The following is a 17,051-nucleotide window of genomic DNA, read 5'->3' as shown; positions in this document are numbered from 1 at the left end:
TTTCTTAGCTGCGCCCCAAATTGATTCTCTCTACTGCCTTTGCAACATTTATTAACTGGGGAGAAAATTGGCACCTGAACTATTGACCTCCAATTTTACAAGTTTTTCTTTTGTGTGATCTCTGGGTTCAGGTCACAGCAGCATGCCAAGGTCGTGCCTTGGATGAGAAAGACAGAATACATCTCCACTGAGTTCAATCGCTACGGAATCTCCAATGAGAAACCTGAAGTCAAGTAAGTAATGAATGAATGAATGAATGAATGAATGAATGAATGAATGAATGAATGAATGAATGAATGAATGAATGAATGAATGAATGAATGAACTAATTAATTAATCAATCAATCAATCAATCAATCAACCAATCAACCAATCAACCAAATAATTAATCAAATAATCAATCTATTGATTAATTAATTAATCAATCAAGTGATTAATTAATTGATTACTTGATTAATTTATTGGCCAAGTATGTACACATGCACGGAATGTGCCTTGGTGCTCCGCTCGCAAGTAACAACAAGAACATACAGTGAACAATTACGAATAATGCATAAAACATTAAAACGTTAAAAATACAACATTACAGTTTAAACATGTGAGTGAAATAAACTAGAGCAAAAAGAGACTGCAGACTTTTGGTTGTTGAGTCGAGCTACTACTCGTGAAAAAAATGCTGTTTTTATGTCTGGTTGTGGCTGCTTTGACAGTCCGGAGTCGCCTTCCAGAAGGAAGTGCTTCAAAGAGTTTGTGGCCAGGGTGAGAGGGGTCAGAGATGATCTAGCCCGCTCGCTTCCTGGCCCTTGCAGTGTACAGGTCGTCAATGGGGGGGAAGGTTGCAGTCAACAACCTTCTCAGCTGATCGAACGATCCGTTGCAACCTCCGGATGTCGTGCTTGGTGGCTGAGCCAAACAGTTGTAACCTTCGAGAAATATTTAATTGGGGCATTTAATCTTATGCTCTGAAACAGGCCCACCTTGGAGCCAGCCACGAGTCACGTTCAATTAATTAAAGTGTTAAAAAAAATAACTGGTGGCCAGATGGTTAGCGCTGACTGCATTCAGGGACAATAGTTGTGGGAGCGAGAGATGGGGAATAGTTCCCATCTATATCTACTCAGTCACTCGCTCCCCCCTTCCCACCCTCCCTCTCTCCTTCCTCCATCCTCCTCCCCCTCCCCTCAGGCAAGAGGTATAGAAATGTGGAAACGCACACCTCCAGATTCAGGGACACTTTCTTTCCAGCTGTTTTCAGGCAACTGAACCACTCTATCAACAACTAGAGATCTCTTCTCAGTCAGTCAGTCAATTTTTATTTGTCACATACACATAAATGTGCAGTGAAATGAAAGATTACCCACAGTCCAACAATAAGAGCAATAAAAATAAGCAATAACACACACAATCATAAACCAACACCAAACAAAAAGAAACATCCATCACATTGAGTCTCCTCCAGTCACCTCCTCACTGTGATGGAAGGCCAGAATGTCTTTTCTCTTCTCCTGCCGTCTTCTCCCGCGGTCAGGCTGTTGAAGTTGCCACGTTCCAGGCCACGCCGGACGGTGAAAGGCCCACAGCGGTCCGACCCAGTCCCGCGACTCGGGGCGGGCGAAGATGCTGTCGCTGCCGGAGCTCCCGATGTCGGCCCCCACTCAGGGGCCTGCGAGCTTCCGATATCCACGCGGCCCGCGGCCGAAGAAGCCTCCGAAGGCGAGCCGCTCCCGCAGCGCCACCATGACTATCTATCTCATTGGAGACTCTTGGGCTATCTTTAATTGGACTTTATCTTGTACTAAACGTTATTCCCTTTATCATGTACCTGTACACTGCGGACGGCTCAATTGTAATCATGTATAGTCGTTCTGCTGACTGGGTTGGCATGCAACGGAAGCTTTTCACTGGTACACGTGACAAATCCATCCTCTCCTGAGGGAACATTATTCAGATGTGTAGGAAAAAAAACTGCAGATGTTGGTTAAAATCGAAGGTAGACACAAAATGCTGGAGTAACTCAGTGGGTCAGGCAGCATCTCAGGAGAGAAGGAATGGGCGACATTTCGGGTCTCGACCCAAAACGTCACCCATTCCTTCTCTCCCGAGATGCTGCCTGACCTGCTGAGTTACTCCAGCATTTTGTGTCTAACTTCATTATTCAGATGTGCACAGTTACTAGGCAAGTCCTCTTTCGTATTCTGCAGCCAGAATTGGGAAAGTTCCCTCCTCCAGTTATTTTGGTGCCAAATCCAGGTTTGGAGGTCTGTAAATCAATGAGCCTCTTCGCAAGTTCTCCAGAGCATATTAAGGAATAAGTGCAGTCCTGTGACACTGGTATTCAAAGTATATAAGTATACCCAAAACGATATATTTGGTGCACTGTTATAATTTTGCTGAAGCTTCAGATTAGATGAGGAAAGTTGGGTAAAGATAGTTAAGAAGATCTTACAGGTACACCTCAGCTTACGATGGGGTTCCGTGCCGTGCTTAAGGCTGTAAGAAATTACAGTCTTTAATTTCGACTGTATTAAAGTCGAAATGCATTTAATACACGCGATCACGTGGCCGGAAGCGAGCTGCATCTGGCTGCGGTTCGCACCATCGCAAAGTCGAAATATCGCAAGTTGAAGCATCGTAAGCTGGGGAGCACCTGTATTCGTGTGATCATTGTTTGCCTTTAGAATCGGTGTTTGAACTCCATGCTGTTGCCAACGCTCTTATTGTAGTGTTTCTTGTCCCGCGTCTAACTGTTTTATCTTCTCTTCGCTCCCAAAAAACAGGATTGGTGTTTCTGTCAAGCAACAGTTTACAGAGGAGGAGATCTACAAGGACCGTGACAGCCAGATAGCAGCAATTGAAAAGACCTTTGTTGATGCAAATAAAGAGGTAAACAATAGACAATAGACAATAGGTGCAGGAGGAGGCCATTCGGCCCTTCGAGCCAGCACCGCCATTCAATGTGATCATGGCTGATCATTCTCAATCAGTACCCCGTTCCTGCCTTCTCCCCATACCCCCTGACTCCGCTATCCTTAAGAGCTCTATCTAGCTCTCTCTTGAATGCATTCAGAGAATTGGCCTCCACTGCCTTCTGAGGCAGAGAATTCCACAGATTCACAACTCTCTGACTGAAAAAGTTTTCCTCATCTCAGTTCAAAATGGCCTACCCCTTATTCTTAAACTGTAGGAAAGGAATATACAGATGTAGTGAGCACCACAATCTGCCACAGGAAAGAACTAGGGAGAATACTGCACATAGCACCCCAGACAACTTTAAAACCTCCAATAACAGACACAAAATGCTGGAGTAACTTAGCGGGTCAGTCAGGATCTCTGGAGAGAAAGGATGGGTGAGGTTTCGGGTCGGAAACCTTCTTCCTCCAATATCTCGTGATGAGCTTTACCAGGGTATATGCTTATTTCAATCCCAGTGTAATGGTAGACTATTTAAAACTCTCCCTCCCAAACTATCCTTTTCTTCTTAGGCAAACTTTTGGATTGAACCAAGTCAAGTCAATTTTATTTGTATAGCACATTTAAAAACAACCCACGTTGACCAAAGTGCTGTACATCAGTGCAGGTACTAAGAAGCGAACATACAATGGCACACAAACATAACAGCACATACATAAACAGTTCACAGCGCCCCCTCAGAGGGCCTCAAACGCTAGGAGGTACCAGACATGCTTCCAGTTCTGAGGTGACAATTGAGGTCATTATGGGCCCCTCAAACTGCAACAAAGATATAGAAGAGGTGCCTGCAGGGCCGTTTTTACAGCATTATGGGCCCCCGGGCAAAGCAGTGTACTGGGGCCCCTACCGTTACTCTCCCCCACCCCCCTTTCCCTACCAGCCCCCCCCCTGTCGTGCCGGCGAAAAGCACTTAGCGAAAAGCACTTAGCGATGGACTTAGGGTGCTACATTGTTGCGAAAAGCCTTACAGATCGCTGTGAGAAGCACTTAGGGACCAAAAATGTTGCGAAAAAAGCACTTATTGAACCTACATTTTTAAAGTAGTATTTATTTATTGCAAGTCACTTAACATACACAGATCAGCATGGGGCCCCTATGCTTGTGGGGCCCCGGGCAAGTGCCCATCAGGCCCATGCGTTAAGACGGCCCTGGGTGCCTGGTGGTGCAAGTCGGTGGGGAGTAAGAAAATACTTCTACCACTGGCACCAGATATCCCCATCCTCCCTACACACATACTGGGAAGTTCTTGGTGTCGTCCCGAAAGCTCTTTCCCCATTTTGAGTAGTGCTGGACTGGGGGTTCCCGGGAGTCAGTGTGGATGGTGCATTTTTTCCCAACAGCTCAGTCTCCGAAGCTGCAGAGAAAACAAAGTTGGTTCAACCTCTCCTTATAGCTAACCCTCTCCTGTTGCTGTGAGCTCGTGTTGTGTACAGGTTGTTGTTTACTCTCCTGTCTCGCTCCGTTCCCTAGGTTACTCAACATTACAGCAAACCTCGCGTTACCCCTGTGGAAGTAATGCCTGTCTTTCCTGATTTTAAGGTAAGGCCTGCGAATACACTTTCCTAAACGGATGTTTTAGACTTTAGCAATAAAACGCAGAAACAGGCCCTTCGGCCCACTGAGTCCATGCCGAACAGCAAACGCCCCCGACACTAGCACTATCCAACACACGAGGGATGATTTACAATTTTTTTTTTAAACAGAAGCTAATTAACCTACAAACCTGTTTAACGAGGAAAAGAAAAATTATTATAAAAAAGTTAGAAAGTGCTGGAATAACGATACAATTTCTCTTTAGAAAAGTAGAAACATGGAACTGCGGAAGCTGGTTTATCAAAACAAAAGATGCAAAGTGCTGGAGTAACTCAGCGGGCTGAGCAGCATTTCTGGAGAACGTGGATAGGTAACGTTTTGGGTCAGAACCTTTCTTCAGTCTGAAGGAGGGTCCCGACCTGAAACGTCACCAATACATGTTCTCCAGAGATGCTGCTTGACAATAGACAATAGGTGCAGGAGGAGGCCATTCGGCCAGCACCGCCATTCAATGTGATCATGGCTGATTATTCTCAATCAGTTCCCTGTTCCTGCCTTCTCCCCATACCCCCTGACTCCGCTATCCTTAAGAGCTCTATCTAGCTCTCTCTTGAATGCATTCAGAGAATTGGCCTTCACTGCCTTCTGAGGCAGAGAATTCCACAGATTTACAACTCTCTGACTAAAAAAGTTTTTCCTCATCTCAGTTCTAAATGGCCTACCGCTTATTCTTAAAACCCGCTGAGTTACTCCAGCATTTTCTATCTAACCTGCCTGACCTACTGAGTTGCTCCAGCACTTTGTGTGTTTTCTTTTTGTAAACCGGCGTCTGCTATTCTTTGTTTCTACTCTTCCAAAGAAAAACAGTATCTTTAAGGGAACCAGGGCTGTGTATGCCGATGACGCCACCCACACGGGTGAGAGTTCCCAGTGCTATGTAAAGGTGACATTTCCCTGTTAAAACTAATTGTAAAAAGAGTCCTGGCTTGTGAACCAAATACTGAATGTAAATGTAAGGAAGAAAAAAAAATTGGGTGGCACGGTGGCGCAGCGGTAGAGTTGCTGCCTTACAGCGAATGCAGCGCCGGAGACCCAGGTTCCATCCTGACTACGGTTGTAGAATTTGTACATTCTCCCCGTGGGTTTTTTTCCGAGATCATCGGTTTCCTCCTACACTCCAAAGACGTGCAGGTATGTAGGTTAATTGGCTTGGTAAATGTAAAAATTGTCCCTGGTGGGTATAGGATAGTGTTAATGTGTGGGGATCGCTGGTCGGCGCGGACCCAGTAGGCCGAAAGGGCCTGTTTCTGCGCTGTATCTCTAAACTAAACTAAACTAAACTAAAATAAGATTAATGTAGGATAAGTGTCAATGGGTGTCAAATGGTTGACATGGCCTTGAGCGGACTGGAAAGGCAGCTCCATGGCTCTGACGCCCACTGTATATGGATGGGGATGTGGTCACATTTATGCAATATTGAGACCGTTTGGGGACGATTTCAAATCTCGAGTTCTTTTTTCCTTTCCCTAGATGTGGATAAACCCATGTGCGCAGGTCATCTTTGACTCTGACCCGGCCCCGAAAGAAATCGCTGGTCCAGGTGCCGTGGAGATGATGTCCCAGGCTATGATCAGGTGAGGCACACTACCTCGTTGCTAGTGAAGTGAAAATGTCAGATACTGTTGGGGTTTCAAGGTTACAAATTACTGAAATCCCAGGCACAAAAAAGGCACAAAGTGCAAGAATAACTCAGCAGGCCAGTCAGCTTCTCTGAAGAACGTGGAGAGGTGATGTTTAGGGTCGGGATGTTTCATTTTAGGACCCTTTTTCTGAGTTTGAAGAAAGGTCCCGACCCGAAACGTTACCGATCTATGTTTGCCAGAGATGCTGCCTGACCTGCTGAGTTGCTCCAGCACTTTGTGTCTTTTTGTGTAAACCAGCATCTGCTGTTCCTTGCTTGCACTGAAACTCAGCTCAGAGTTTATTGCATTTAAACAGACAAATGCAGAGCCATTAGTTTACCAGGCAAAGGATGCAGTTGCGTTAGATCTCAGTGGGGCTGCAGCTTAGTGAAGATAACTGAGACTGCAGATGCTGGAATCTGTGGTTAATAGGACTTTATTTGTCACATGTACCAAGATACAGTGAAATTCATTTTTGTATACAGTTCAGTACAAGTATCACTATACACAAACACGAAGATACTCCTTAGGTATGCATCTCCGATACAGAACGTATATAGCATTAGGACACTGAGATTGTTTATAGAGTCAAAGATAGACACTAAAAGCTGGAGTAACTCAGCGGGACAGCCAGCATCTCTGGAGAGAAGGAATGGGTGACGTTTCGGGTCGAGACCTTTCTTCGAACTGAAAGTCACGGGTAAGGGAAACGAGAGATATAGACGATGTAGAGAGATAAAAGAACAATGAATGAAAGATATGCGAAAAAGTAACGATGATAAAGGAAACAGGCCATTGTGTGGCAGTTGTCAGTTTGGCGCCATTTTCAAGTCCTAGTAGTTTGTAAGTGCTGGGTTCTTGACCTGACAGAGGAGGCCTGTTTTCCTGGCGGTGCAACAGGCGGGTCAGCCTGGCCAAGCGATCGTGATGTGCGGCACAGGTCGGGTCGCCCAGGTCTCCCAGCCACAGAAAACCCTCGTGATCACAGGGAGAACGTAAAACTCCGTACAGGCAGCACCCGTAGTCAGGATCAAACCCAGGTCTCTGGCGCTGTAAGGCGACAACTACTGTTGCTGCCACAGTGCCCCCACAAGGAATTGTTTGGAATTACTCGTGTCGCAGTGTTGAGCAAATACTGAGACAGGAAAAAATGTATCGGAAGGAACTGCAGATGCCGGTTTAAGCCAAAGTTAGACACAAAATGCTGGAGTAACTCAGCGGGTCAGACAGCATCTCTGGGTAGAAGGAATGGGTGATGTTTCGGGTCGAGACCTTTCTTCAGACGGATCTGAAGTCTGAAGAAGGGTCGCAACCTGAAACGTTACCCATTCTTCTACCCAGAGATGCTGCCTGTCCCGCTGGGTTACTCCAGCATTTTGTGTCTATCGGAGGAAAAATTCTACCCAGAGATGCTGCCTGTCTCACTGGGTTACTCCAGCATTTTGTGTCTAACACAGGAAAAATGCATGTGTGGAATGGAGAGCTGTAGATCTCCGCTAGGGATGGGAACTGAGGAGAGGTGTATGGTGCGTGGCAAAAGGGGATGGAGATGGGACAGGCAAGAGGCAAAAGCTGAGTCTAAACGAGGCGCAAATGATCATAGAGGGAGCGTTGCCGGGATCTGTAATGGGATCAGAGGTTTGGAAATGAAACTGAAACACATATTAAATGTGCAAGTCCACGATGGAGATTCATTGAAATATGACCGCTTCTTCCCGCTCAGGGGCATGATGGACGAGGAAGGAAACCAGTTTGTCGCTTACTTCCTTCCCAGTGAGGAAACCATAAGGAAGCGGAAACGAGACGACGACGAATGTATTGATTACATGCCTGCGGATGTGTAAGTCCACCGTTTCAGAATGTAAAACTTCACACTTGTCCTACGAAACGCGAAGGAATGGCAGAGCTAAGCATACTGCGGGTTTCAGCACAGTGACACAAACAGTGGGTACATCACTGCTTGGTATAGGTATTGGTTTACTATTATCATGTGTACCACAGTATACGTTGATGAGATTAATCAGAGATAAACTTTACTTTGCGTGCTATTCCAGCAAATCAAATCGTATGTGAGTGCATTAGGAGTGCAAAAGAGAAAATAAACAGTGGTGTACAGCTACAGAGAAAGTGCAGATTAAAAAAAAAGTGCAAGGATGTGAGTTGGATTGGAAAATCAGGAATTCCTCCTTACCTTATGACATTTAAGAGTCTGACTGGACCAAGTGGACCCGTTGGACCCAAACCTCTCCTGCATTGGTGTAGCACCCTCTCCTCCCCCCTCCCTCTCCACTCCCTCCCTCCCCTCCCCCCTTCACCTCCCTTCTCCCCTACCCCATCCCCCACTCCCTCCTCCACTCCCCCCTTATCCACTCTCCTCCTTCCTCCCTCCCTAGGAGATACATTTTAAACTTTAAAACATGAATAACTTTAAAAATATAACACCGATTTCAATGAAGCTACTTCCATTAGCACCAAATTAGAGAATGATCAGCCATGATTACATTGAATGGTGGTTCTGGCTCGAAGGGCCGAATGGCCTCCTGCACCTATTGTCTATTGTCAAAGGGATGACGGTGAGTAAGGTGGGCCTAAAATTGTTGCGCTATCGTGTACCGTTTTGGCTGTAGTTCAGGAACAAACAAACAAACAAACAAACGAGTCTTTTAGAATATAGATAACAGCAGGGAAGAAGCAGCTCTTGAATCTGGTGATATGCGTGTTCAAGCTTTTGTGTCTTCTGCCCATGGTAGAAGAGGGAACGACAAGGGTGTGCGGTCCTGGATTATGTTGGCTGCAGTCCTGAGGCAGTGTGAAGTACAGATAGATTTGAAGGGAAGGCTGATTTAAGTGAAGGACTGGGCTGCGCTCACAACTCACTGCAATTTCTTGTGGTCTTGGGCCAAGCAGCTGGCGTACCAAACTGGTGCGATGGGATATAATGCTTTCTATGGTGCAATGGTATTCTACGGTTTTTAGGGTTGAGCGGTCTATCTTGTTCCTCTAGTATCTTTGATACAGAGTTTCCTTGGCATTATTCCAGCCAACCTGCCCAAGTTAGCCACAAGCAAGAGTTCAGTACTGGGTATGGCTGTGGGTGTTAAGTGGTTCCCTAGTGTATTGAAAGTGAGTATGAAGTGGTTCTGAATCCCCATTGTATCTGATGACCAGGTTGAATGCCCAATGTGCAATGAATGTCTTTGTTTTCAGATACGAGTACAAGATATCCAGAGAATACAATTGGAACGTGAAGAACAAAGCCAGCAAAGGATACGAGGAAAACTATTTCATCATCTTCCGTGATGGAGATGGAGTCTACTACAACGAGCTGGAGACCAGGTGGGTGCCCATCCACACACACTGTCACTGACACCACACACCAGTTGTTGGGAACTCCTTGCAGTTTAGTTTTATTTAGAGATGCAGCGTGGAAACGGGTCCTTCTGAAAGGCCCACTGAGTCCACGCCAGTCTTCGACCTCCCGTTCACACTTGTCCTCTGTCATCCCACTTCCTCATCCACTCCCTACGCACTTGGGACAATTTACAGAGGCCAAATAACCTTACAAACACGCAGGTCTATGGGAGGAAACTGGAGCACCCGGATGAAGCCCACGTGGTCGCAGGGATCACGTGCAACCTCCACACAGACAGCTCCCGAGGTCGGTCTCTGCAGCTATTTAATTAATTTGCACCTACACCTGCACCTCCTCTGTTTCCTTAAAGCCCCCAGATTAAAGGTAATCATTTCATATCTTGAGCAGCTTTAAACTGAACAGATTCTAGTCCGTAGCGATTAATTAAAAAAATCCAAACTCCTAAATTATTCTGCCATTCCTCCAGCCACATACATTATCAGCGTGAAAATCAGTTCCTCCAACTCCATCCTCCAGAATGCCCTTTTGATTTTACCGACTGCAGCTTTAGTATTGCTTGCCACTCTTCTATCCATTTCAGTCCCCCACTATGTTTCCTAAATAATCACCTCTTTTTATATGATTCTTCTCGAACCTTTAGATTTTAGAGATACAGTGTAGAAACAGGTCCTTCGACCCACCGAGTCCGTGCCGATTAACGATCACCCTCTACACTAGCATTATCCTAAATGCTATCGTACAACTTTAGATAGTTCCTCTGTCCCTCTCTTCCCCTCCTCCTTCCCAGATCTCCCTCTATCTTCCTGTCTCCACCTATATCCTTCCTTTGTCCTGCCCCCCTGACATCAGTCTGAAGAAGGGTCTCGACCCGAAACATCACCCATTCCTTCTCTCCTGAGATGCTGCCTGACCTGCTGAATTACTCCAGCATTTTGTGAATAAATACCTTTGATTTGTACCAGCATCTGCAGTTATTTTCTTATCCTACATGCTAGGGTCAATTTACAATTTACAGAAGCCAATTAACCACAAACATGTGTAGGAAGGAACTGCAGGTGCCGGTTTAAACCGAAGATAGACACAAAATGCTGGAGTAACTCAGCGGGACAGGCGGCACCTCTGGAGAGAAGGAATGGGTGATGTTTCTGGTCGAGATGAAGGGTCTCGACCCGAAACGTGACCCATTCCTTCTCTCCAGAGATGCTGCCTGTCCCGCTGAGTTACTCCAGCATTTTGCGCCTAACCTACAAACATGCACGGCTTTGGAGTGTGGGAGGAAACCGGAGCACCCGGACAAAATCCACATGGCCACGGGGAAGAACGTACAAACTCTGTACGGACGGCACCCGTTGTCGGGATCGAGCCCGGGGCTCTGGCGCTGAAAGGCAGCAACTGTACCGCTGCGCCTCCGTGCCGCCCCAGTGAACCTGTGCCATGGTTGGCAGCTCTCCTGCTTGCTTCCATCTTTACCTCCCTTCAGCTGGAGCTTCCCGCTGTGGCTTTCTGTGCTGAAAGGCCTCCTGTGGTAAGTTACCATGAATGCGATCCAAATACCCACGGCTTCCAGATAATCGGCTGCGTGGTCTATTTTCACAGAGTGCGTTTGAGCAAGCGGCGTGCAAAGGGAGGCCATGGTGTTCAGTCCAATACCAATGCAGTGTTGGTGGTGAAGCACCGAGACATGAATGAGAAGGAATTGGAGGCTCAGGTAAGTGAAGCTGCTCCTGGTTCACCCATCTAATGACCGTACAGTTCAATGCTTCCACATGGATATCTGATCCTTTCCACAACATTTTCAAGTGCGAGAGAGACTGCATACAAGTCTGTGTTGGCTATCAATTAAAATGGTCGTGAAGAAAGCAAAGAAAGGATATGGAATAAAACAAAGGGCAATCAAAATCACAGCCCAAAGATGCTGTGTGACTCCAGAAAGATCAAGGGGTTAACAGTGGAGTCGGGATCAAAGCTGATTTATTCATATGGTGATGGAGGAAGTGGATAATGCTTTAATAAATGTGGTTATCTTCTCAAAAGGGTGGAGTGATGCAGAATTGTAGTTGATGAGATGCTAGAAAAAAGATGCTACTAAACTGGAAAGAGGGCAGGAAAGATTTACTGGAAGTTGCCAAGACTCGCAGGCCTCAGTTATTGGGAGAGATTGGGCAGGCTTGACCTCTATTCCTTGGAGTGTAAGGGACTGAGGGGTGATATATTTAGATATGTAGGAAAGAAAACTGCAGATGCTGGTTTAAATCGGAGGTAGACACAAAATGCTGGAGTAACTCAGCGGATTAGGCAGCATCTCTGGAGAGAAGGAATGGGTGACGTTTCGGGTCGAGACCCTTCTTCAGACTGATGTCGGGGAGGGGGCGGGACCAATTATGTTATAGTGATATTATAGAGATATTAGATTATGGTGATATTATAATGGTGTATAAAATCATGAGCAACGTAAGGGGGAATGCACATAGCCTTTCTCCCCACCGTTGGGGAATCCAGAACTAGAGGGCATAGATTTAAGGTTAGAGGAAAAAGATTTAATAGGAAGCAGAGGGGCAACTTCTTCACACACAGGGTGGTGGGTACATTGGAAAAAGCTGCCTGTACCTGAGCTTGTTGTAGCTGCCAACTTCAATGAACTATTTATTCACAAAATGCTGGAGTAACTCAGCAGGTCAGGCAGCATCTCAGGAGAGAAGGAATGGGTGACGTTTCGGGTCGAGACCCTTCTTTAGACTGATGTCAGGGGGGCGGGACAAAGGACGGATATAGGTGGAGACAGGAAGATAGAGGGAGAACTGGGAAGGGGGAGGGGAAGAGAGGGACAGAGGAACTATCTCAAGTTGGAGAAGTCAATGTTCATACCGCTGGGCTGTAAGCTGCCCAAGCGAAATATGAGTTGCTGTTCCTCCAATTTCCGGTGGGCCTCACTATGGCACTGGAGGAGGCCCATGACAGAAAGGTCAGAATGGGAGGGGGAGTTGAAGTGTTCAGCCACCGGGAGATCAGGTTGGTTAAGGCGGACTGAGCGAAGGTGTTGAGTGAAACGATCGCCGAGCCTGCGTTTGGTTTCGCTGATGTAAAGAAGTTGACATCTAGAGCAGCGGATACAATAGATGAGGTTGGAGGAGGTGCAGGTGAACCTCTGTCTCACCTGGAAAGACTTCAATGAACTAGTTGAGGCAGGTACAATAACAATATTTAATAGACATTTGGACAGGTATGAAGATAGGAGGTTTAGAGGGATGTGGGCCAAATGCAGGCAAATGGGACTACCTTAGATTGATTGCCATGGACGAGTTGGGATGAAGGGTTTGCTCCCACACTGCTTGACTCTTCAGATGAAGGAGGTGAAATATTGAACGGGGTAAACAGTGTGTACCTTACTATACAATAACCACTAAATATGTGGAGAGGAAGGGAAGGGGGAGGGGAAGGGAGGGGAAGGAGGGACCGCAAATGCTGAATGGGATTAAAAGTAAAAGGAAGTATGATGAGGTATATTTCCAGCCTGGATGTAATATATCAGTCTGATTAATTTTGAATTGAATTGAATACGTTTATTGGCCAAGTATGTACACATACAAGGAATGTGCCTTGGTGCTCCGCTCACAAGTAACAACACGAACATACAGTAAACAATTAAGAATAAAGCATAAAACATTTAAAAAAATTAAGAATACAACATTTATAGTTTAAACATGCAAATTAAATTAAATACCAGAGCAAAAGGAGGCTACAGAATTTTGATTATTGAGTAGAGCTACTGCTCGTGGAAAGAAGCTGTTTTTATGTCCGGCTGTGGCTGCCTTGACAGTCCGGAGTCGCCTTCCAGAGGGAAGTGCTTCGAAGAGTTTGTGGCCAGGGTGAGGGGTCAGAGATGATCTTGTCCGCTCGCTTCCTGGCCCTTGCAGTGTACAGTTCGTCAATGGGGGGGAAGGTTGCAGACAATAACCTTCTCATCTGTGCGAACGATTTTTACGATATACCCCCAAGGCAAATATATCCTTTGTTGGAAATACGGACTACATTCTGGTTATTTATTTCACAAAATGCTGGAGTAACTCAGCAGGTCAGGCAGCATCTCGGGAGAGAAGGAATGGGTGACGTTTCGGGTCGAGACCCTTCTTCAGACTGACGTCAGGGGGGCGGGACAAAGGAAGGATATAGGTGGAGACAGGAAGATAGAGGGAGAACTGGGAAGGGGAGGGGAAGAGAGGAACAGAGGAACTATCTAAAGTTGGAGAAGTCTACATTCTGGGTGCACTCACATTTGGCCTTGCTTTATTCCAACGTCACGAGCGATCTTCATCATTTTCCATCTCGATCCATGGCCTCTTTGTTATACAGACACTCGCTGACTTGAGCGATAGGTGACTTACGTAAACTCGCACTTGCGCAAACAATCTTGCACTCAGTCCCCAGTGCAATCAAGGCAGGTTGGGTTGTAAATTTCCACAACACTGTACAATCGCTGAAGTTTACATCAGAAACGAGCCGGCAATGACGACAGTGCTTGCCCAGAAGGCCGTGTGTTGCAGAAAGTGCCCCAGAGTCTGATTCTGACTTGCATGAAGTCTGACTTGTGTAAGGGTTCACGGGGGGATAACCCTTATGTAGGTCAGGGAGTGTCTGCATTATCCCACTGAGTTACCCCAGCATTTTCATAAGTGATAGGAGAAGAATTAGGCCGTTCGGCCCTTCAAGTCTACGCCATTCAACATGGCTGATCTATCTCTCCCTCCTAACCCCATTCTCCTGCCTTCTCCCCACTACCTCTGACACCTAATCAAGAATCTATCCCTGCCTTAAATATATCCACTGACTTGGCCTCCATCGGCAAAGAATTCCACAGATTCATCGCCCTCTGACTAAAGAAATTCCTCCTCATCTCCTTCCTAAAAGAACGTCCTTTAATTCTGAGGCTGTGATCTGTAGTCCTAGACTTTCCCACTGGTGGAAACATCCTCTCCACATCCACTATATCCAAGCCTTTCACTATTCTGTACGTTTCAATGAGGTCCCCCTCAATCTTCTAGAGTCCAGCGAATATAGGCCCAGTGCAGCCAAACGCTTATCATATCTTATATCTTATATATTTTGTGTCTATCTTCGGTTTAAACCAGCATCTGTAGTTCCTTCAGTCTAGGGTGGCCAATTAGCCGGGACATCCCGTACTTTGGACTAAATTGGTTTGTCCCTTACGGGGCTGCCCTTGTCCCGCATTAGTAGGGTTGCCAACTTCCTCACTCCCAAAGAAGGAACAAAGGGTGACGCCCCGCGCCCCACGTGACCTCACCCAGCCAGCGGCCGCCATTGCAGATGTTGACGTACCGGTCACTGCGACTCAGGGGGAAGGTAAAGGGGAGTGAGGGAACCTCACTGGGATCACTGTGCTTAGGGAGATCAATCCTGGAAATATTTGCCTGAATATTTGTTACTCCACAGGATGCCCGTAGAGCTCAATTGGAGAATCATGAACCAGAGGACGAGGAGGAAATGGAGCGCAGCAAACGCATCGTGGGATCAGGTGAATGCTTCATGGCCAAATTCCTTTTGGTCTTTCAAGGGTTCCACTGGTTGCCAGGGTTCCACTAGTTGCAAGGGTTCCACTGGTTGCAAGGGTTCTACTGGTTGCAAAGGTTCTATCAGTTGCAAAGGTCCCACCGGTTGCAAGGGTTCCCCTGGTTGCAAGGGTTCTATCAGTTGCAAGGGTTCCACTGGTTGCAAGGGTTCCCCTGGTTGCAAGGGTTCCCCTGGTTGCGGGGGTTCCACTGGTTGCAGGGGTTCCACTGGTTGCAGGGGTTCCACTGGTTGCAGGGGTTCCACTGGTTGCAGGGGTTCCACTGGTTGCAGGGGTTCCACTGGTTGCAGGCATTCCACTGGTTGCAGGGGTTCCACTGGTTGCAGGGGTTCCCCTGGTTGCAAGGGGTTCCACTGGTTGCAAGGGTTCCACGAGTTGCAAGGGTTCCCCTGGTTGCATTGGGTTCCACTGGTTGCAGGGGTTCCACTGGTTGCAGGGGTTCCACTGGTTGCAGGGGTTCCACTGGTTGCAGGCATTCCACTGGTTGCAGGGGTTCCACTGGTTGCAGGGGTTCCACTGGTTGCAGGGGTTCCACTGGTTGCAGGCGTTCCACTGGTTGCAGGGGTTCCACTGGTTGCAGGGGTTCCCCTGGTTGCAAGGGGTTCCCCTGGTTGCAAGGGTTCCACTGGTTGCAAGGGTTCCACGAGTTGCAAGGGTTCCCCTGGTTGCAAGGGTTCCCCTGGTTGCAAGGGTCCCTCTGGTTGCAGGGGTTCCACTGGTTACAGGGGTTCCACTGGTTGCAGGGGTTCCACTGGTTGCAGGGGTTCCACTGGTTGCAGGGGTTCCCCTGGTTGCAGGGGATCCACTGGTTGCAGGGGATCCACTGGTTGCAGGGGTTCCACTGGTTGCAGGGGTTCCACTGGTTGCAGGGGTTCCACTGGTTGCAGGGGCTCCACTGGTTGCAGTGATATCCCCCCCACCCCCTCACACCCTCTGTTTGTTTTCATTAGATGATGAAAAGGACAAGGAGAGTGGGAGTGAGAAGGCGCCCAGCGGGGACGAGCGCTCGGGCAGTGAGAGCGAGCATGAGGAGGAGGACAAGGCGAGCAGCAAGAGTGGGGGCAGCGACAGTGACAGCGGGGAGGATCGGCAGGCCCGCGAGGCCCGCGACAAGGAGGAGATCTTCGGCAGTGAGGACGACAGCGGGGGCGAGGGCCGGCAGAACGAGAGCGGGCAGGAGGAGAGCGGCAGCGACGGCGAGCCGCAGAGCGAGGAGGAGGACGGGCGGCGCAGCAGGAGCCCGTCCAACAGCGGCAGCGAGCACTCGGACAACGAGAACCAGCGGCCCGCGCAGAGCGGCAGCGAGCCGGGCACGGAGTCCAGTGAGGGCGAGGAGAGTGGCAGCGAGAGTGACTGAACAGCTGGGCCCTCACCAGCCTGCAGTGGGTTCCAATGGACAGACCCACAACCTTATAAACTCAGAGACTCTGGCCATCCCCCTTCCCCTCCCCTCACCCCCACCCTCCCTCCCTCTCAACATATTTGGTGAGTATTGCATAGTAAGGTACATACTGATCCTTGAGTGATTGACCCAGTGGTGTCGAGGGATGGGCGGGCTTCTGTGAACATCCAGCCAACTGCTGGCGTTAATGCTCATTTTTTAATAATTATTTGTATAAAACTGCATCATTCTATAAATGGAGATTAAAAGCCCGTGTGTTAAAGCTAACACTGAGGTGGCAATGGAAAATGTGTGAGGTCGTACATGCGGAGAGACTCATGGGAACACCAGACACTGGACCCGGATGAAATATTTATTTGGATGAAAATCTCATCTAATTTTGTACTTTACTTTTCTGAACTTTGTATAGAGTGAAACGTTATGGAACAATGAAGCTGAATCCTGGCTGTAATTGTGAGCAGCTTGTCACAGATTCCAGCATTAACTAGGCAATGTTTTACGATGAGG

General features: G+C 47.5%; 1 protein-coding gene across 1 annotated transcript in view; it reads left to right on the top strand.

Annotated features, from left to right (window-relative positions):
* The window catches only part of paf1 (PAF1 homolog, Paf1/RNA polymerase II complex component), a 32,156-nt gene extending 15,336 nt beyond the window's left edge, over nt 1-16,820 (top strand). Inside the window, exons 6-14 of the mRNA XM_078430881.1 lie at nt 132-233; nt 2,778-2,883; nt 4,441-4,509; nt 6,034-6,137; nt 7,909-8,025; nt 9,393-9,521; nt 11,155-11,266; nt 15,007-15,088; nt 16,093-16,820. Of these exons, the coding sequence (XP_078287007.1) occupies nt 132-233; nt 2,778-2,883; nt 4,441-4,509; nt 6,034-6,137; nt 7,909-8,025; nt 9,393-9,521; nt 11,155-11,266; nt 15,007-15,088; nt 16,093-16,499 (1,228 nt within the window). The 3' untranslated portion in view covers nt 16,500-16,820. The remainder of the gene's footprint in view (nt 1-131; nt 234-2,777; nt 2,884-4,440; nt 4,510-6,033; nt 6,138-7,908; nt 8,026-9,392; nt 9,522-11,154; nt 11,267-15,006; nt 15,089-16,092) is intronic.
* The last annotated feature ends 231 nt before the right edge of the window (nt 16,821-17,051 follow it).

The sequence above is a fragment of the Rhinoraja longicauda genome, chromosome 41, assembly GCF_053455715.1.
Source record: "Rhinoraja longicauda isolate Sanriku21f chromosome 41, sRhiLon1.1, whole genome shotgun sequence".
NCBI lineage: Eukaryota > Metazoa > Chordata > Chondrichthyes > Rajiformes > Arhynchobatidae > Rhinoraja > Rhinoraja longicauda.
This window is presented reverse-complemented; position numbering and strand designations above follow the sequence as displayed.